We start from the raw sequence: 22,742 nt of genomic DNA on the forward strand, positions 1-22,742 counted from the left end.
CGGGGTGCTAGGACAGCCTCTGCGCAGCTGGGAATTTTTTTGCTACATTACTGGACGCTCAGGTGCAATGCCTGTAGGCTCATGCGTCCTTTTGAGAAAGTGACAAACCTAGTCAGTCGCACTGAAGGCAGCATCGGCGACATCATCCCATTTGTTTTCTTCCTGGAATGTGCCCTGCGAAGAGTGCTGGATCAGGCCGTAGATGAGCTTGAAGAGGAAGAGTTGTGGTCACCATCACCACCAGAAACAGCCTTCTAAGCATCACTTGCTGGACCTGCAGAAACGCTGGAAGAGGAGTGTGAGGAATAGGAGTCAGAGGAGGAATGTGGCTTTGAGGAGGAGGAAGACTAACCACAGCAGGCATCCCAGGGTGCTCGTTGGCACCTATCTGTTACCCGTGGTGTTGTACGTGGCTGGGAGGAAGAATAGACCTTCAGTGAGATCAGTGAGGACGAGGAATGGGACATGAGTAGCTCGGAATCCAACCTTGTGCAAATGGGGTCTTTCATGCTGTCGTGCCTGTTGAGGGACCCTCGTATAAAAAGGCTGAAGGAGAACGACCTGTACTGGGTGGCCATGCTACAAGACCCCCGGTATAAGCAGAAAGTGCCTGAAATGTTACCAAATTACCAGAAGCCGGAAAGGATGCAGCAGTTCCAAAATAAATTAAAAAGTATGCTTTACACAGCATACAAGGGTGATGTCACAGCACAACGGGAATCTAACAGTGGAAGAGGTGAAAGTAATCCTCCTCCTACCATGACCACGCCGGCAAGGACAGGACGCTTTACAGACGTGTTGTTGATGGAGGACATGCAAAGCTTTTTCAGTCCCATGCATCGCCACAGCCCTTCGGGGTCCACCCTCAGATAAAGACTCGACCGGCAGGTAGCAGACTACCTCGCCTTAACTGCAGATATCGACACTCTGAGGAGCGATGAACCCCTGGACTACTGGGTGTGCAGGCTTGACCTGTGGCCTGAGCGATCCCAATTTGCGATAGAACTTCTGGCCTGCCCCGCTTCAAGTGTCCTTTCAGAAAGGACCTTCAGTGCAGCAGGAGGTATTGTCACTGAGAAGAGAAGTCGCCTAGGTCAAAAAAGTCTAGATTGCCTCACCTTTATTAAGATGAATGAGGCATGGATCCCGAAGGGACTGACTGTGGGCGATACATTTGACTAAAGGCCTGATGAGATGAGCTTCCTTGGGCTACAAATGGTCCACACGCTGCTGTATTTTATCTCTGCATGCCGGATGACTTGTGTGACTTATTCGCCACCAAATAGGGTTCAAGCCGCAATGTTTTAGTGCACTTTCTGCCTGGAAAACATCAAATTTTCGGGCCGCTGCTACAGCAGCAGCTGCAACAATACCTACTTTTTCAGGCATGTGTACATGCCTAATTTTTCTGGCCTCTGGTGCTGCACTGTGGCTGCAAAAAAAAAAAAAAGGCACATACATGTGTCAATTCCCCTTCGTGATCGTTACCTTGTTGTGGTGAAGGGGCTTGCATATCACAATGAAGCGACCACCTCTATGTGTGTTGGCAATGGCAATGTTGGCACACCCCGGATGATAAGGTTGTTGCTTCATTGTGAACAGACCAAAAGCGATCGGCTGGATAATTTTGCATAGAAAAAACATTAATTTTCTTTGTGATTATCTAAGGTGATCATTAAAGCCTACTAGGCCAACAATGGGCCCACACTGCAGAATCATTGTTTTCTGGGTCACTTAACTGTCACTGAACTACCTCAGCACGACCATAGGCTTTGAAAACCCCCCATCGCCTGCAATCTCCAAAACGTTCATTGACATCAGTGAGGACAAGGAACGGGACAAGGCTAGCTTGGTATCCAACCTTGTGTAAATGGAGAGTTTGCGGTTGTGCAAATGGACTGTTTGCAGGTGTTTGCGGTGGGTTAAACGGGGAGTTTGGTCTGTCACTGTGAACCCTAACCCTATTACAGACAGGGTTAGGGTTACAGATAGGGTTAGGGCTAGGGTTAGGGTTACAGTTAGGGTTACAGATAGGGTTATGGTTACAGAGAGGGTTAGGGTTAGGGTTAAGGTTACAGATAGGGTTAGGGTTGCAGACAGGGTTAGGGTTACAGATAGGGTTAGGGTTAGGGTTGCAGACAGGGTTAGGGTTACAGACTGTAACCCTAACCCTGTCTGTAACCCTAACCCTGTCTGTAACCCTAACCCTGTCTGTAACCCTAACCCTAACCCTTACACTACCTGATCGATACAACATCATATCTGATGTTTTAAAGCACGTTATTCCAAACAATTTATGAATGTTAGGTGATTTATGCCCTTTATGGATTAAAAACGGACTCTGCGACAACTACGTAATTTTCCATGGGAGTTTTGCCATGGATCCCCCTTCGGCATGCCACAGTCCAGGTGTTAGTCCCCTTGAAACAACTTTTCCATCACTATTGTGGCCAGAAAGAGCCCCAGTGGGTTTTAAAATTCACCTGCCCATTGAAGTCTATGGCGGTTCGCCTGGTTCGCCCGTTCGCGAACATTTGCGGAAGTTCGCCGTTCGCGAACCGAAAATTTTAGGTTTGCGACATCACTACTAAAGCACGCGCTGACAAGAAGCAGCTGCATTTACCTCAGGAATTATATGACACAGACAGAGAATACAACACAAGCTTCCAGCCACAACAAGCAGATACATTACATCCAAATATATTAGAGCAAATAGAGAAAATGCTACAGAAAGATTTAAAGCAGACCTCTGACCATATTACAGATAAACTGAAAAAAGAAATGTCATTTAGGCCAACGCACAGTTGACTTGAAAAATATAATGGATGACATTGAAACTAATGTGCTTTCACATGACAATGAATTTGAGACTCTTAAAGATGAAACTTTAACGCTGCAAATGCGCATGGAGGACTTTGAAAATAGGGCACGTCGATCAAACCTCCGCATACGAGGTATACCTGAGTCAATCATTGACCTTCAATCAACTATGACTGTTCTTTTTCAGGAATTAATACCGTCAATCCCAATTGAAAGTGGACAGAATCTATAGAGTTTTGGCGCCACGCAAAGCTGAAGGGCCCCCTCGTGACATAATTGTAAAGTTCCACTTTTTTTGCACAAAGGAGCAACATATGACAGCTGCCAGGAACAAAAAAACGTACTTTTCAAAGTCATTCATACCAGATTTTTGCCGGCCTATCCCAAGTAACAGTTGCTAAATGACGTGCGCTGAAACCCTTGCTCCAAAATCTTCAACACCACCATATCCCTTATCAATGGGGATTCCCATTTTCTATTCGTTTTACCTTAATACGCCAAATATTCATGCAGATCCTCCGAAGAATAACAGAACACCTTGCAAAATCTTCACCTATACAATAGGCCCTCAACCAGCCCTCGTCGACGTAAAAATCCAATTCTCCACAAAGTGTCTCTAAGCCTGGAACTGACAGAAGCAGACAAAGTTCATCAAAAAGGGGTTGATTCAATTCTCCAGACCTGGATCCACCGGACACAATGGACTGAATGCATTCTGCATTTCTTTCTGAAGCTCATTCAACTTTACGGTTCACCTATCTTACCTTTAATTTTAAATATTTCAAATTCTTAATATATTATATATTAAAAGTTAAAGTATATATAACCTTTACGGGTTATTTATTTATATATAAGTAATTAAAGATTTGTTAAAAGGAATATTATTTAATCTTACTCTTATGTTTGCTTATTTTTAAGGAGTACAACCAAAATCGGATGTCTAAGAGCCGGTTCACACAGGCGCGACCTGGGAACCGGCTCTAAATTATATATCATATATTTTGGCCACGGGGGACCCAAGAATTGGTCACTGCTGCCCCCATTTTTTCTGTCCTAGGACTCTCCTCCCCTAGGGTTAAAGTGTGAGGAGCCTCATCGGATAGAATTTGTGCCTCTGAGCAGATTTGCATGCTCAGTACGCCATTGTTTTTTTTTTTTATACATATATTAGTAATTATTATTTATTCTTAAATGTATGATTCTTATTCTTTCTTTTTTCTCTCATAATCTACTTCTCCTGTCTTCTTTTTTCTGTTTTTTCCCCAGGGTTTCTCTGATTCTGAAAATGATATCAGTAATATATCGTTATATCTTATGTAAGAATTATATATGGAAGATCTCTGTCCTCCTCAAAAGCCCATATAGTGTGCCTCCAAGAGATGCATTTTACGGAAACTTCAACCCCTAAATATTTTGGGACATGCTACCCCCAAGTTTTTACTGCCTTCGCTAAATCAAAACGCAGAGGAGTATTAATAGCATTTTAACGAACAACACCTTTTACCCTCATAACAGAGATCAAAGATCCAGAAGGCCGCTATCTCATACTTTTGGGACACCTATGTGATATCCCAATCACAATTGTTTCTTATTATGCACCTAATAAAAGACCAAATTCATTCCTCTCTCACTTACTACAAGTAATAGATTCGCATAAAATGGGCACATTTTTGATATGTGGTGATTCAAATCAAGTTCTATATCCCTATCTAGATAAATCCCATCATACTTGACGTGAATGTAGCTGTATTAGTGCAATTGTGACAGAGAAAATTGAATACTGTCCATGATACTTTTTTATTTGCACTAACATACAATTTTTCAGGATAAAGCTTTCGGGGTATTTCCCCTTCTTCAAGGTCCAAGCAGTAGTAGTGCTTGGACCTTGAAGAAGGGGAAACACCCGAAAGCTTGTCCTGAAAAATTTATGTTAGTGCAAATAAAAAAAGTATCATGGACAGTACTCAATTTTCTCTAGATAAATCCCCAACTCCAATCATATCCAGCTCTCAATCTGAAATGTTTCAAAGACTCCTTCAACAACACTCACTGCTAGATTTCCGTCGTCTAAATAATTCTTCAAAACGTCAAATCTCTTTTTATTGCCACCCACATAAATCTTTTTCCCACATTGATCAATTTCTAATATCTATAAGTATGTCACAAGAATTGCTCAATTCTTCTATTAAACCTTATACTTGGACAGATCACTGTGCGATAATTTCCACCTTTACTTATTTAATCCCAAAAGCTCAAGACCCCTCATGGCACATAAACGATTCAATTCTAACACACCCATCACATTCATCCGACTTAGAATCAGCAATAAAAAAATATCTGGGAAACAATGATACTCCTGATATATCCGACTAACATTGTGGGAAGCCCCTAAACCTGTTCTTAGAGGGGTCTGTTTACGACAAGCATCATACCTTAAAAAAGAAAAACGACAACTACAACAAAAATTAGAAAAATAATTCAATGAATGTCACACAAATTTCCAATCTAACCCTACACCAGTGTCAAAAACACAACTTGATAAGGCAAGTTTGAATCTTGACCTATTCCTATCAGAATTGGTGGACAAAATATTACGTAAATCTAAACACAAATTCTACTTTAAAGCTAATAAACCTGGCACCTTTCTTACACGTGCGCTTAAAAAATAAAAAAAAACATTTAAGCCAATTCGCCTAAAACTCCCCATGATAAATACACAAGTAACCCAGTAAAGATCTTACACATCTTTCATAAACATCTTACTGTACTTCTTTATACAAAAAAGAAGGATCCTTCGACCAACCCTCAGCAGAATACTTTTTTTCACAAATTAAACTTATGACCCTCTCTCAAGTTCAATATCATAACCTTGAAAGTCCTATTAAACCTATAGAAATCGAATTAGCAATTAAAGCCCTCTATTATAAAAATGTTTCCCATATTCTGACTCCCATGTTGACAAAAGCAAAAGCATTTAATTCCCTACTTAACAAACAATCCTTCCGACCGGAAACCTTAACAGCAATAATTTCAATGATCCCTAAACCTCAGTCTGATGACTTGTACTAACTTTAGAGGGGTAGAGAAAGGAAGCGCCACCTAAGTGCAGTATTAAAGAGGTTATTTTAATGACACATTATATAAAATACACTTACAAAAAGGTAAGGAAAGAAGGCTCATCTGTAACATCCTATAGTCCTCGTCCCGGATCCATGGGCTGCTTAGAAATGAAGATAGCAGAATGTGTGGAGTCTTCAGGCTTGTCCTGTGGCTATCAGGATGAGGCCTGGTCCAGCCTCAAGGGTCACGTGAGAGGTCATGTGATTACTTCCGGGGAACACTTCCGGGAGGAGGGTCAGACAGGGAGAACAAAGGCTGATTGGGCTACGCGATTGGAGCCACTGCCTGTGGCTAATAGAAGGAGCAGTGGGTCCGATCGCGTAGCCTAATCAGCCTTTGTTCTCCCTGTCTGAAGTGTTCCTTGGAAGTAATCACGTGGCCTCTCATGTGACCCGTGAGGGTAACTTTAGACCTACTGTATATCCTTGTTAAACATAGATATAAAACTACTAGCGAAAGTAATGGCATCGTGTCTCAATAATATACAGTCAGGTCCATAAATAAGACGTCATCCTAAAGATCTGAGTTCGGGGTATCCCCACATGCCTAATAGACCACACTAGCGATAGTTGGTCAACAAAATTGCGGTGAGTGCACATCTATGTGGGGCACCCAGTCTGGGCACCAGTCCAATGGAGTCTTTATTAAGCATGAGCACCACATGGAATCCTCATATGTTATCATTTAAGTTGCATATACGTATATTTGTCTACCAGTTTGTTATATATCCTAGAAGTTGATTTCTAGTGCATTTTTCATTCTTTCAAAGAATTCTTAGTCATCCACCACAGTTGTTTTCCATGGTCTTATGGGTCTTTTGGTGTTGCTGAGCTCACCAGTGCATTCTTTCTTTTTATGGGTGTTTGTTTTGGCCACACCTAATGTTTTTGCTATCTCTCTGATGGGTTTGTTTTGTTTTTTCAGCCTAATGATGGCTTGCTTCACTGATAGTGACAGCTCTTTGGATCTCATATTAAGAATTGACAGCAACAGATTCCAAATGCAAATAGCACACTTGAAATGAACGCTGGACATTTTATCTGCTCCTTGTAAATGGGATAATGAGGGAATAACACACACCCGGCCATGGAACAGCTGAGCAGCTAATTGTCCCATTACTTTTGGTCCCTTAAAAAGTGTGAGGCACATATACAAACTGTTGTAATTCCTACACTGTTCACCTGATTTGGATGTAAATACCCTCAAATTAAAGCTGAAAGTCTGCAGTTAAAGCACATTTTGTTTGTTTAATTTCAAATCCATTGTGGTGGTGTATAGAGCCAAAAAGATTAGAATTGTGTCGATGTCCCAATATTTATGGACCTGTAATTGGTTCATTAATAAGCAAAGATCAAGTAGGTTTCATCCCTTTACGCCAAGTCGCAGATAATGTTTGAAGAACATCATTATTGATTCAAGCAGCTAAAACACGGCGAATACCCCTGTGTTTCCTTTCATTAGATATCAAAAAAGCATTTGATACAGTGACGTGGCCCTACTTTTCTCTACAAAAATGTGGCTTTGGCCCTCATTTTCTAAGCTGGGTTACTTCACTTTATAATAATCCCAAGGCATATGTTAAATATGCAGGATACAAATCAGACATGTTCGATATTAATAGAGGAACATGCCAGGGTTGCCCTCTCTCCCCACTCTTATTTGCCTTACTCATTGAGCCTCTTGCCCGGGCTATCCATACAGACCCCTCAATCAAGGGCATAGATTTAGCAAGCCATCAACATAAACTATGTCTATTTGCTGATGATATATACATTTTTATGTCTTGCCTCATATTTCTGCTCCCAATCTCATAAACAAACTAGACCACTTTGCTCAAATTTCTGGACTAATTATAAACTCACAAAAATCAACAGCCTTAAACATCTCTTTACCTCCGCAAACACTACAACAAGCCCAAACATCTCTTCCTTTTACATGGTCAACATCTCACCTCACGTATCTAGGTATTACTCTTACCCCCAATCTATCTGATATCTTCTCTGCCAACTATCCTCCAATACTACGAACAATTACTAATCTTCCTATACAATGGTCCTCTTTGCCAATATCATGTATTGGTAAAGTAAATGTAATAAAAATGACTGTACTACCTAAAATTGTATATATTTTTTGTGTATTATCCATGCCCATCCTGGCATACTTCCTTAGGAACCTACAACGTAAAACACAAGCATTTATATGGAACTCCTTAAAAACTTGCTTACCTACCCACACTCTTTATCTTTCTAAACTCAAAGGAGGACTAGGTTTCCCTAACTTTACAAATTGTTTCCATGCAGCACACATAGCTCATATTCCTAAATATCACGCGAAACACAAAGTCACCCTCTGGGTAGCGATTGAATCAGTCGACTGTGATCCGATCTCCATACCAAATCTAATATGGTCCACCTCTTCTTACCATAAAATAATTAAAAATAAGATTACAGAACATACAATTGTTATATGGGATAGATTCAAAGTAATCAAAAAACTACAATCTCTGCATATACCTCTTGTATCATTTATTAGAAATCCACTTTTCTACCCAGCTCATACATCTTCTAAAACTTAAAAAAAATGGATTTCTGCTGACTTAACACAACTCTGTGACCTGGAAACGACCACTTTACTTAAAACATTTCCTGAAATATGTGAAAGCCATCAATTTCTAAATTTAGAACTCTTCCGTTATCTACAGATCAAAAAAAACATTTATGCTATTTATACAAGGTAGAGATAATCTTTGTGACATAACGCATTTCGAACGTACAGTGGGGCAAAAAAGTATTTAGTCAGCCACCAATTGTGCAAGTTCTCCCACTTAAAAAGATGAGAGAGGCCTGTAATTGTCATCATAGGTATACCTCAACTATGAGAGACAAAATGTGGAAACAAATCCAGACAATCACATTGTCTGATTTGGAAAGAATTTATTTGCAAATTATGGTGGAAAATACTTTGTTATATATGCTTTGTTGGCAATGACAGAGGTCAAACGTTTTCTGTAAGTCTTCACAAGGTTGTCACACACTGTTGCTGGTATGTTGGCCCATTCCTTCATGCAGATCTCCTCTAGAGCAGTGATGTTTTGGGGCTGTCGCTGGGCAACACAGACTTTCAACTCCCTCCAAAGGTTTTCTAAGGGGTTGAGATCTGGAGACTGGCTAGGCCACTCCAGGACCTTGAAATTCTTCTTACGAAGCCACTCCTTCGTTGCCCGGGCGGTTTGTTTGGGATCATTGTCATGCTGAAAGACCCAGCTATGTTTCATCTTCAATGCCCTTGCTGATGGGAGGAGGTTTGCACTCAAAATCTTACGATACATGGCCCCATTCATTCTTTCATGTACATGGATCAGTCGTCCTGTTCCCTTTGCAGAGAAACAGCCCCAAAGCATGATGTTGCCATCCCCAAGCTTCACAGTAGGTATGGTGTTCTTTGGTTGCAACTCAGCATTCTCTCTCCTCCAAACATGACGAATTGTGTTTCTACCAAACAGTTCTACTTTGGTTTCATCTGACCATATGACATTCTCCCAATCCTCTTCTGGATCATCCAAATGCTCTCTAGCAAACCTCAGATGGGCCCGAACATGTACTGGCTTAAGCAGGGGGACATGTCTGGCACTGCAGGATCTGAGTCCCTGGTTGCATAGTGTGTTACTGATAGTAGCCTTTGTTACGTGGGTCCCAGCTCTCTGCAGGTCATTCACTAGGTCCCCCATGTGGTTCTGGGATTTTTGCTAACCATTCTTGTGATCATTTTGACCCCACGGGGTGAGATCTTGCGTGGAGCCCCAGATTGAGGGAGATTATCAGTGGTCTTGTATGTCTTCCATTTTCTAATTCTTGCTCCCACAGTTGATTTCTTCACACCAAGCTGCTTGCCTATTACAGATTCAGTCTTCCCAGCCTGGTGCAGGTCTACAATTTTGTTTCTGGTGTCCTTCGACAGCTCTTTGGTCTTCACCATAGTGGAGTTTGGAGTGTGACTGTTTGAGGTTGTGGACAGGTGTCTTTTATACTGATAACAAGTTAAAACAGGTGCCATTAATACAGGTAATGAGTGGAGGACAGAGGAGCCTCTTAAAGAAGAAGACACAGGTCTACGAGAGCCAGAAATCTTGTTTGTAGGTGACCAAATACTTGTTTTCCACCATAATTTGCAAATAAATTCTTTCCAAATCAGACAATGTAATTGTCTGGATTTGTTTCCACATTTTGTCTCTCATAGTTGAGGTATACCTATGATGACAATTACAGGCCTCTCTCATCTTTTTAAGTGGGAGAACTTGCACAATTGGTGACTGACTAAATACTTTTTTGCCCTACTGTATATGTAAAAATGGCCGCCACTCAAAAGGTCTCATATCAATTTTATATATTCACCTGAATACTTTGCCTATTACAAAAACACCCTCCTATGTGGAAAATTGGGAGAGTGAGCTTGGTTTTCACATGGATTCATCCAAATGGGACAAAATCTGGGCCAATACCAGAATATCTTCTCAAAATGTAGTAGCCCTAGATGCGAACTATAAAGTACTTATGCGTTGGTATCTGGTCCCTGTTAGGATTGCAAAATATGCTCCCCAATACTCTCCACTTTGGTTTCTTGGCTGTGGTGACCTAGGAACGCATTTTCATATCTTTTGAGATTGCCAGGTAGCAAAAAATTATTGGAAAAAAATATTCCAAATTCTCTCTAAATTATTCAAGAAAACTATCATCCCAGACCCAAATCTTTTATACCCAATTTAAACTTCTTCTACAAATTACCACAGCCGCAAAGCAGACCATTGCCAAAGCATGGAAGTCCTCATCATTAAGGTTTTCTGAAACTACGAATAGAATAAATCAAGCCATGATCCTCTCAAAAACAGATGCCATATCCAACGATAATATACATAAATTTGAGAAAATATGGAATCCTATGTAACTTTGTTTTGAATAACTGCCGAATAGATACTATGGCCTGGATTCACATACATCGGCGCATATTTCTGCCGGCATAGCGCATCTCATATGCGCTACGCCGACATAACACAGAGAAGCAAGCACAGTATTCACAAAGCACTTGCTCCCAACGTTGCGCCGGCGTAACGTAAAATCGTAGGCGTAAGCCGGCCTAATTCAAAGTAGGTGGAAGTGGGCGTCTGATCCATTTAAATGAAGCGTGACCCCATGCAAATGATGGGCCGAACGAACGGCGCATGCGCCGTCCCGTGGACTTATCCCAGTGCGCATGCTCAGAATCACGTCGAATATACTCCCTAAGATACGACGGCTCAATGCCTACGATGTGAACGTAACCTACGCTCAGCCCTATTCACGTACTACTATGTAAATGACGTAAAATACGACGACTGTTCCCTGGTCCATACCTTTGCATGAGTTGCGCCTCATAGATGGGGAATAACTATACGCCAGACGTAAGCCTTACGCAAACCGCGTATTTTATGCGCCGGGCGCAACAACGTTCGTGAATCGCTGTATCTCCCTCATTTGCATATTTGCAATGAGGCGGCCAGCGTAAATATGCGCCCAAGATACGCCGGCGTAGGAAAGTTACGTCGGTCGGAGGAAGCCTATTTTCAGGCGTATCTAGTTCTATGGGCACGGCGCATAGATACAACGGCGGACATTTACACTTACGCGGCGTATCTCGAGATACGTCGGCGTAAGTGCTTTGTGAATCCGGGCCTATATATATATTGTTACTAAGAAAACCCCAGAAACCTCTACTAATCCTGACTTTTTTCTTCTTATCTTTACTTTCCTTTTAGTCTATTCTTTTCTCCTTATTCTATCCTGTCTTTTCTTATTTATTTTTTTATAATAAAATGGTAGTGAAACACTCACTTTTACAATGTTCAATTATAACACAATAATAGATAGTAAGCTATAATGTCCTATTATAAGTTACTGCATCTCGTAGTAATTAATACTATTTCTTTATTACATATCACTCTAAAAGTTAAACGTTTAACAACTTTTCCATTTTTTTGTTCCTCTTGATTATATAATTGTTAAAAATGATTGTAACACCTTAGTTCTTTAAATAACATATAGCTTACTTAAGTCTTCAATTGCTTGTAAATACAAGTAATACTAAGATTTGATATGTAAATTCAACTAATGCGGTCATCTAATGTAATCAATATTTTGTTAATTGTGCCAATGTTTATATTTACAAAATCAATAAACAAATTTGACAATAATAATAAAAAAAAGAATATAAAGAAGCTTATGATCATATTAATAAAGGGACACTATAATGGCCTTGATTATGTCTAGTATCAAAATCCTGTGTGTATTGTTCTATACTTGTATTCTCTTTCAAAGATAGATAAATATAGTCCAAATTTAGAGACAATATAAATCTTTGGCTCTCCTTGTCTTAAAACCAAACTTTTTTGCTAACCTTTGCCTTGCTGTGCTGCAAGGTGACGTAAAAGGGCAATTTATTTAACCTAGGCCGGGATCATTTCATTGCTGAATATATTAAAATAATGTATTCTATGGTATTATAGACTGCTACTGCAATTGTTGAAAGGATTTAAGGACTTCGTTTTGAAACACCTGATGAAATTTAGCTTTCTGAATTTTTTTCAATTTTTCCCTAAAGTTTGTTGAACTCTGGGTAGCTGGTATGGGCCCATATGGGGCTTTTTGCACCCGTCTAACATCCCATCAGTACAGTATCTCGGGCCTGAGGATGAACAGTATTCCTTTTCATTTTACAAAACATGCTCAGCTATAATCCTTTATATAGGACTATTTGTAAATAGAAACAACAGTACATAATCTCACATTTCACCTAGATGTAATGTTACCTTTCAAGCATTCAAGATGCTGGCATTGTTCAGTTAAATAGTTTAGCTATGGGCTGGGTAGAATAATTCCTTTCCTCTTCTTTGGATATCGCAATTGTTCCAATTTGATTCATGGCTATTTTTTCCTTTAAAGAAATGCACTGTATGTTGTGTTTTCAATTTTTAATATTTTTTATTTTACTGCAGTCAAAGTATTACAGAGAAAGTATAACACATGTGGCATAATCACTTTTAGTTAGCTCAACTCCTTACCAAAAGGGGATATTTGGTCTACGTTTAGCTTTAAGTTGAGGTATCAAATAAGCTGCATTATTTTGGCTAGACTGAGTTATATCAAAATATATCTGAATCCAAGATATTCTAATGTATCTGAGAGGTATAAGACATTGCAGGCTAATAATAATAATGTCTTTACTATCTAATGCCTAGTACACACAGGCAAAATGTCATTGGACATCGGATGGTTCAATAAAAACCAGCCAACATTCGGCCCTGGTGTATGGCAGCTGGACGTGCATGCTGGAAAACCAGCAGCCGACCGACTCCCAATCAGTGCTCTCTGCCAATGGTTGAGAGTACTAACAAAGTGCTCTGGTAAAGGGGGGGTAGGGCCCTTTTAGAACACAACAGCTCAGCAGGGGTGATCACTGTACTAACGTCGGATTGTTAGTACAACGGCTCTGACCTGAGCTTCCAGTTTTTTTTTTTGCTCAATCCAGCGTGTTGAACGAACAAAAAAAATGACAGTGTGTACAAGGCTTAACAGTAGTGGGGAGGATATGGGCAGCATAGTATTTCTTGCTTTCAGCCCCAACCAGGGGTCTTCACAATTGTCTTGTGTTTTCATAGGTTTCCCCTGGGTATTTCAGTTTCCTTCCACACTCCAAAGACATGTTGGTAGGTTAATTGGCTCCTGTCGAAATTGGCCTTAGTAGGTATATGTATGCATGTTGGATAGGGACCTTAGGTTGTAAGCTCCTTGAGAACAGGGGCTGATGTGAATGTACAGTATGTAAAGTACCATATACATTATCTGTGTTACATAAAAAGCTGTAATAGCAGCAATTAATAAAAATATGGTAATCTGTACTTTTCATCAAACTGTGAGTGACCATATGCATTACTTCTCTGAGAAAATTGTCAGTATCTCCAAAAGGATCAGGATATGATCTTCATATAACACAAGTTTTTAATACAAGTTTCAAAACACAGTATTTAATCACATTGAGGGAGCACCTCTCTTCAACACTCCAGACCTTTATAAATGTAGAAGGAAAAATGATGCAGCATGTCCAATTTTACTTCCTCCAGGGTGTCAAAGTACTCAGCATTTACAGAGACTACAAAAACAGACAGGGGAATTCACAATTGCATTTATTCCAGAAATCTGGAGTTATTTGGCTACATCTTACCTGTGCACAGGGCCATCTTTATTATTGATTAGACCCTGGGCAAACATTTTCTTGGCCCCCTATGCAATTTCTCTCTCCACCTGCTCTGAGACATACAAGAAATAGCAGCTAGACGCAAAATCAGTTTAATTAATCAGATTAGGCACGATTACAATTGGATGCCAGAGGTTACAGTGTATAATTACTGCTAACTGACTGGCTGCTAGAGGTTACAGCACATATTATGGCTCACTGATTATTTGGTAGAGGTTACAGCACATGATTTCTGCTTGTTGATTGGTTGCTAGAGATTGCTGTACATCAATACTACTCACTGATGGGTTGCTAGAGGTTACTGGATATCCTTGCCACTTACTAATTGGTTGCTGCACATTATTACCGCTCACTGATTGGCTGCTAGAGGTTAGTGCACATCATTACTGATCACTGATTGGTTACTAAAGGTTATAGCGCATCAACTCCTCACTGCCTGCACAGCATGGACTGGAGAGGTGAGGGGATCCATCAATAGACAGATAGGGCCAAATCCACAAAGGGGATACGACGGCGTAACTGCTGTTACGCCGTCGTATCCCTGTTCCTAACTATGGAACTGATCCACAGAATCAGTTTTCCATAGTTAGGCAGAAGATCCGGCATGTGTAAGGGACTTACACTGCCGGATCTTAGGATGCAGTACCGCATCCGCCGCTGGGGGCATTTCGTGTCGAAATGCCGCCTCGGGTATGCAAATTAGCACTTACGGAGATCCACGAAGCTTTTCAGCTTTGTTTTTTCTCCGTTAGTTTTAGTTTGCATACGCAAAATTAGGGCTGCTTTTACAAGGTGTAAAGTTAGTACACCATATAAAAGCAGACCTTTCTGTCCAGCGACGCGTTTTTTTTTAAATTTTGAATTTTTTTTTTCCCGACGCAACTTTATTGACCCGTCGCAATCCACAAAGCACGGCGTAACGTAATTTCGCGCTATGCACGTCGGGAAAATGACGTCACAAGCATGCGCAGTACGGCCGGCGCGGGAGAGCGCCTAATTTAAATGGGAATCGCCCCCATTTGAATAGGAACGCCTTGCGCCGGCGGAATTTAAGTTACACAGCCCAAAATTTCTAGGTAAGTGCGTTGTGGATAGGGCACTTAGGTAGACATTTTAAGGCAGTGTAACTTAAATGGAAAAAAATAAGTTACGCCGGATCTTTGTGGATTTGGCCCATAATTCCTAGTAGGGATGTCCAGATACCGATACTAGTATCGGTACCGATACCAAGTATTTCCCTGAGTACTTGTACTCTGGGAAAATGCTCCGATGCTTCACCCGATACCTGGGCAGTCAGGGAGATCGGTGCGGCAGGGGAGTTCCAAGTCTTCTCCGTGCTGCCTTCTCCCCCCCGTGCTGCCTTCTCCCACCATGCTCCGTGTGCTATCTTCTCCCCCCGTGCTGCTTTTTCCCCCCGTGCTCCGTGTGCTGTCTTCTCCCCCCCGTGCTCCGTGTACTGATTTCTCCCCCCGTGCTCCGTGTGCTGTCTTCTCCCCCTCGTGCTCTGTGTGCTGTCTTCTCCCCCCCCTCGTGCTCCGCGTGCTGTCTCCTCCCCCCATCCATGCCGCTCTCCCCCCTCAATTTGTCAGGATGGAGAGCGGAGGTAGGAGCCGCTAAACCCGGCTCCTACCTTTTCAGAATGAACAGAGTCAGTGATCACTGACTCTGTCCATTTATATAACTGAGCATCGTAACCTGTGTTTACGATGCTTCAGTTTATGAATGGAGATGAGCTTCTCTCCATTAATTTTAGCTGAGGCTGCTGAGAAAGGGACTGGGGAATCTGTGTCCTTAGTCCCTTTCTCTGTCTTAAAAGGGAGATGTCAGAGGTCTGTTAAGACCCCTGATATCTCTCCAAAGACCCCCAACAGGGCTGATTGAAAAAAAAAATTGCAATAAATAATAATAAAAAAAAAAAAAAAAAAAAAGAACACACTGACAATCCACTCCCCCCCCATAAAAAAAAAATCACTGTAAAAAAATAAAAATTGTAAAAAAAAAAACTGCCACTGTCACATCATATTAAAAAAAGTAGCGGTAATCGGTATTGGCGAGTACTTGAAAAAAAGTATCGGTACTTGTACTCGGGGTACGTGTGATCAGTGGCAATGCTGGGGGGTTGATGGGATCAGTGGCAGTGGTGGGATGATGGGATTGGTTAGGAGACAGTTCACTGTGGCAATCTTTGGGAAGTATATAGTGGGGGATTCTACACTAGCCACCAATGTAATGAAGAATTTGCACTGACCACCGTGTAATGGGGGATTTTACGCCACCCACCAATATAAAGAGTGATTTCTACACTGACACCAACGTAATAGGAGCATTTACACCAACCACCAGTGTAAGGGAGAATATACACTGACCTCCAAGTAAGGGGGAATTTACACTGTGACAACCATTGTAAAGGAGATTTGTACTGACCACCAATGTAAGGTGACACTTCTACACTGACTACCAATCAAAAGGGGGATTTACACTGACCACCAATGTAACTGAGACATTTAGCCTGAGTATACATTTGTGTGTGTGTTGGAAACGCACTGCCCTTTAGCAGATACACAGCAGTGTCATTTGGTAATGACACCCTCACGCATCTGCTGAGATGTGCGTATTCACATGCACCAAAATTCAGGGTGCTGTGGCATCATGTTGTTTTAAAAAAGGGTTCCATAGCCAATTTGCTTGCCTTTGTAGAACAGACTGATATTAGACTTAATAAGCACAGTTGTAGCCAGGACTTTCAAGCATGCCCCTTTACCTCCCCAGTGGGCAGCATTCAGCAGAGGTGATGGTGGATAGGACCTCAGGGGGGCATCATGTACATATGAATGTCACCTCAATTTAAATATTAATGCAGCCGCTCACCGACTATTTACATATTAATGCTGCCGCTATTTACATATCAATGCAGGTTATTTACATGTAAACACAAGGTCTGCAGGTGAGGCTTCTGCACACGACAATAGCTCAGAGCTGGGCAGCATTAGTTACAGAACTACACACTGAGATATCGTAATACAGGACTAACACTTCAAGGGACAAGGTAATTTAAACTGGAATAATTGGCAAGTATGAGGCAGCTGCTTTGTGCCCCACAACAATTATGGGGGCCCAGGGCAACGCCCCTTTTGCCCTGCCTTAAAGATGGCCCTGACTGTGCACCTAATTCACTCACATGTGTTTTCTGGTGTAAAACAAATTCACACAGTTCTTATTAGAACCTGTTCTTAATATTAGTGACATGTGAAAGTAAAATTCACAAAGCTGATCAGACACTTTTTTTATTAAGAAATCAGGAGTCTGAAAAGAGCAACATAGGGCTAGACAGAAAAATTCTCAAAGACTGGTGCTAAGATACAGGAACAATTTCTTATATTCATAAAAGGTGGAGTACACAATTCCAGATTCGTGTACATGATACAGACACCTCTGAGAACTGTAAACTGCCAAAATTATGACGAATAAAATATCAATTAGTAAAAGTCCTCTTGTATAATTAGTCGATAATTTCTATTGTCAAAATTTTTATTAATTCCAATAATAAAAATTATTTGATAAAAAGTACAATATCAATAAATGTAATTTCATAGTATTTGTCATAAATAAATTAATACAAATAAAGCATTATTTAAAGCCAACCTGTGCATATGTATCTTTAAACATTCAATATTCACATTGTTTTTGCTATATAAAACCAATAAGAGCGTCTCTTTCTGTCACAAAAATCTTTTCACAATATTGAGTTGCAAACATTCTGACGACGAAGCACTGAGTTTTAAAATATATTTATTATATAATTGGTTTAATTTACACATTATTAGTTACACATTTGGCAGCCATGTTTAAGCAGCAAAGTAGGAACAGTATGGCAGACATTGAGGTAAACACATAGTGGGGTTTGAGCTGGTCATTGTGTTCCAATATCACCTGCTAGAGAATCAAAGATAAACTTCAAGGTGTGTTGGTAGATGAATGAGCCCTTGCTATTTGGCTTACAAATATTAAGATGGTTAACGTCTACGGGAATAAGGTCACCAATGCCTAAATCTAAAAAAAAAAAATGTTAGTTAATAAATTCACAGGAGTAATTATTAATGTTATTTAAATTAGGTAGAACAATATATTTCTGAATGTATTACTAAGCATAGTTAACCTCCCTGGCGGTATGATTCTGTCAGAAAAAACATGCTAAAAGCGGTACCATTATTTGCAAGGAAATTTGGCGTTTTATATTGTAGGTCTGTAATTTTTAGAAATAACTCACTTAAATCTGACCAAACAAGCTTCTAATAGGCATCCCGGGTATGACATTTTTTTAAAAACAAAATTATAAATTATAATATAATAAATAATTATAAATAATTATAACAAATAGTAATATAATTATAATAAAAATTATTCAATAATGTAATCAAATCAAAATCACTGAAATTTGCTCAGTTGCAGAATTGTTGCTGTCATTATTTTTTTTTTTTATGACGAATTTCCCCACAAATCGCTATCGCACAATTCTGCAAGTGATTATAATTTATTATCGCTGTTTTTTAGCTGATCTAAAACTATTTTTGACATAAAGGGACACTTTTGGTTGCTATGGACAATCTACAGTTTGCAGGGAGAAAGAAACGTTTTTATTATATAAAATGACATGCATGACACAGGACAGACCACTAGGGACAGGGGGGGTGTGTTTTTTTTACATACAGTACTGTAATCTATAAGATTACAGTATACTGTATGTAAGGTGTTTGTTTACTTTTTTGAATTTGGCGCCGTTCTCCGTCCCCGTGCGTCGTAACGTCGCAGGGAACGGAGATCGGCGTCACACGGAGGCACTGTGTGAATCGAGCGAGGACCCACTCGCTCACACAGCGCGGTGGCATCGCTGGATCCAGGGACAAGGTAAGTAACTTGTGCCTGTGGATCTAGCGAGGCAAGCCCGAGTCTGACTCGGGGTTTCCGCTCGCAGCAGGAAAATCTAACCCCGTGTCAGACTCGGGAAGACCGCCAGGCAGGTTAAATGTACAAGTTTGCATATTAAAATATTATGTAAAAGCTAAGACTATACCTGGGTTGAGGAGCTAATGTAGTGAGGAGGGGTTTGGGTTCCTGGAGGACTGTGCCGACTTCTCAGTCGATCACCAGCACTACAGAAAGGACGGACTGCACCTAAATGACGAGGGTGCAGATTGGCTGGGAGTGAAGATGGTCAAAAAGTTAGAGGGATTTTTAAACTAGGCGATGGGGGGGGGGGGGGGGGTAGAGGTAGAGATAGTTAGTGCGGAACATATTCCAGAGGGTGGTATTGGGGGAGCATTAGTGGTAGGTTGACTAATGCACATAAACCCAAGGTAAGTATAGTAACAAGTCCTAGTTGCAATCTTGGAACACCCAATAAGAGGATAGTATACAACTGGTCTTAACTGCGCGGCATGTTCACCAATGCCAGGAGCCTGGTGGATAAGATGGGTGAACTTGAGATACTGTTGTACGAGGAGGATTTGGATTTTGTGGGAATTTCAGAGACCTGGTTCAACAGCTCTCACAATTTGCTGGCAGCCATTCAAGGGTATAACCTTTATCTCAGGGATAGAGAGTATAAAAAAGGGGGAGGGATGTGCCTATATATCAAGAATAATGTACAAGTGAATGTGAGAGATGACATTGCTAAGGGAGCTAGGGAGGATGTGGAATCCTTATGGGTAGAGCTCCAAAGGGATGAAGCTATGGGGAAAATAATACTGGGAGTATGCTATAGGCCCTCTAACCTGAGGGAGAAGGGGGAAACTGATCCCCTATCATAATTTGAATTAGTAGCAAGGATGGGAAGTGTTATCATAATGGGGGATTTTAATTATCCAGACATAGACTGGGTGGAGAGAACCACGCATTCCTCTATGGCTCGCCAGTTCCTAAATGTTTTGCAGGACAATTTCATGGGTCAGATGGTAACTAGAAATAGAGCTTCACTGGATCTAGTGATTACCAACAATACAGACCTGATCACAAATGTGGAAATACGGGGCAATTTAGGAAACAATGATCACAGGTCAATTGGCTTCAGTATAAATCACACAGATAGGAAACACAAGGGGAATACAAAGACACTGATTGTAAACCATGTACCTTGCTAGAAGGCATACATTGGGAAAAAAAATTAGGAACAAAGAACACGGAAGAGAGATGGGTTTGCTTTAAGAGCATATTAAATATAGGTATTAGCCAATGCATTCCATTGACTAATAAATATAAAAGAGCAAACAAAAGTCCTGGATGGCTTAACTCCAATGTAAAAATGCATATAAAGCCAAAAGAGAAGGCCTTACAATACAAAAATACAAGATTGACGGATCATCATTCAGACTTTATAAAGAATGCAACAAGAAATGTAAGGGTGCAATTAGAACGGCAAAGATTGAACACAAAAGACACATAGCAGAGGAGAGCAAAACAAATCCCAAGAAATTCTTAAAGTATGTAAACAGTACAAAAGTGAGGACAGACCATTTTGGCCCCATAAGGAATGAAGAAGGACATCCGGTTACAAAGGATGGGGAAATGGCGAAGGTATTGAATTTATTCTTCTCCTCAGTCTTCACAGGGGAATCTGGGGGGGGGGGGGGCTTCAGTAACAAAACTGCAGTGTTTATCCTCATGACACATCACAAGAAGCACCTCCATGGTTAACAGAGGACAGAATTAAAATTAGACTTGGGAAAACTTAACATTAATAAATCATCGGGACCAGATGGCTTGCACCTGAGGGTACTTAGGGAATTCAGTCAAGTAATTGCCAGACCATTGTTCCTAATTTTTACTGACAGTCTACTGACTGGAATAGTACCGGCTGATTGGAGAAAAGCCAATGTAGCACCAATATTTAAAAATGGCCCAAAATAGTCTAACATCAACAGCATGCAAGCTCTTGGAGGGGATGATAAGGGACTATATACAAAAATGTAAGGTATGAAGACAGTATCATTATCAGTAATCAGCATGGATTCATGAAGAATCGTTTTTGCCAAACCAATCTATTAACCCTCTATGAGGAGGTAAGTTGCCATCTAGATTAAGTACACATACTTCCATCACTGTTATTGTTTAAACAGCGCAGCATCACTCCTTACATTTATTTATCTCCCTTTGGGTAAAGTTTTGACCCTTTTGTTGCTTGCAGCAGTTTTACCACCAGCTTGTTATCTCCTTAGTAGCGTGGGAATATACATATATCTCATCTAGATAAAGAAAGGCCTGTAGACGTGGTGTATCTGGATTTTGCAAAAGCAGTTTCCCATAAACGTTTACAGTACAAAATAAGGTCCGTTGGCATGGACCATAGGGTGAGTACATGGATTGAAAACTGGCTACAAGGGCGAGTTCAGAGGGTGGTGATAAATGGGGAGTACTTGGAATGGTCAGGGGTGGGTATTGGGGTATGATTTCAATTTACAAATACCATACTGGTGACCCTACAATAGGGATAAAACTTTTTTGCGGAAGGGAGTTTAACAAGACATGTGGCAACTCATTAAAATTAGAAGAAAAGAGGTTTAACCTTAAACTACGTAGAGGGTTCTTTACTGTAAGGCCTCGTACACACAACCGCTTTCCTCGACAGAATCCATCAAGAAATTTGGTGGCAGAGATTTTTTGCCAAGGAAAACGGTTGTGTGTATGTTTTTCGTTGAGAAAACTGTTGTGTAACTCGACAAGGAAAAAACGAGAACAAGTTTTCTTTTTCCTCGTCGGGAGTTTCAATTTCCTCGTTGTGTTTCTCGTCGGACTGGTTTACGACGAGAAACACGTTTGTGTGTATGCTTAGAAACCCGCGCATGCTCAGAATAAAGTATGAGATGGGAGCGTGCCTTCGGTAAAAGTAGGGTTTGTAATGGAGATAGCACATTTGTCACGCTGTAACAGACTGAAAAGCCCGAATCGTCTCTCACCAAACTTTTACTTAACACGCAGTAACATGAGATTAGCAAAAGCAGCCCCAAGGGTGGCGCCAGTGGAATCAAACTTCCCCTTTATAGTGCCGTCGTACGTGTTGCACGTCACCGTGTTTGAGAACAACAAGATTTTGTCTTGACAGTGTGAAAGCAAAGAAAGCTTGTCAAGATTCTCGACAAGCCTAACAAGGAACTCGTCGAGGAAAGCAATGTTTCATTTACGACGAGTTCCTCGGTCATGTGTACGAGGCCTAAGAGCAGCAAGAATGTGGAATTCCCTTTCACAGGTGGTGGTCTCATCAGGGGGCATTGATGGTTTCAAGAAACTATTAGATAAGCATCTGAACGAACGCAACATACATGGATCTATAATGTAATACTGACATATAATCACACACATAGGTTGGACTTGATGGACTTGTGTCTTTTTTCAAACTCACCTACTATGTACGTATGTAACTATGTAAGGTAGAATTGCTGTCCAATAGGCACTGGTATAGTAAAACACACTGACAGCTTTGTTGTTACAGAGAATCATGTGTCTTGGGCCCTTGGCATCTCCCATCA

At 40.7% G+C, this 22,742-nt stretch overlaps 1 protein-coding gene across 2 annotated transcripts in view; it reads right to left on the bottom strand.

Annotated features, from left to right (window-relative positions):
* Positions 1 to 17,995: 17,995 nt before the first annotated feature.
* Positions 17,996 to 22,742, bottom strand: part of SERAC1 (serine active site containing 1) — a 112,585-nt gene continuing 107,838 nt past the window's right edge. For both annotated transcript variants that reach the window (XM_040350951.1, XM_040350949.1), the window contains exon 17: positions 17,996 to 18,273. In XM_040350951.1, coding sequence (XP_040206885.1) covers positions 18,134 to 18,273 — 140 coding nt within the window. In that variant the 3' untranslated portion in view covers positions 17,996 to 18,133. The remainder of the gene's footprint in view (positions 18,274 to 22,742) is intronic.

Source organism: Rana temporaria, chromosome 4 (assembly GCF_905171775.1).
Source record: "Rana temporaria chromosome 4, aRanTem1.1, whole genome shotgun sequence".
NCBI lineage: Eukaryota > Metazoa > Chordata > Amphibia > Anura > Ranidae > Rana > Rana temporaria.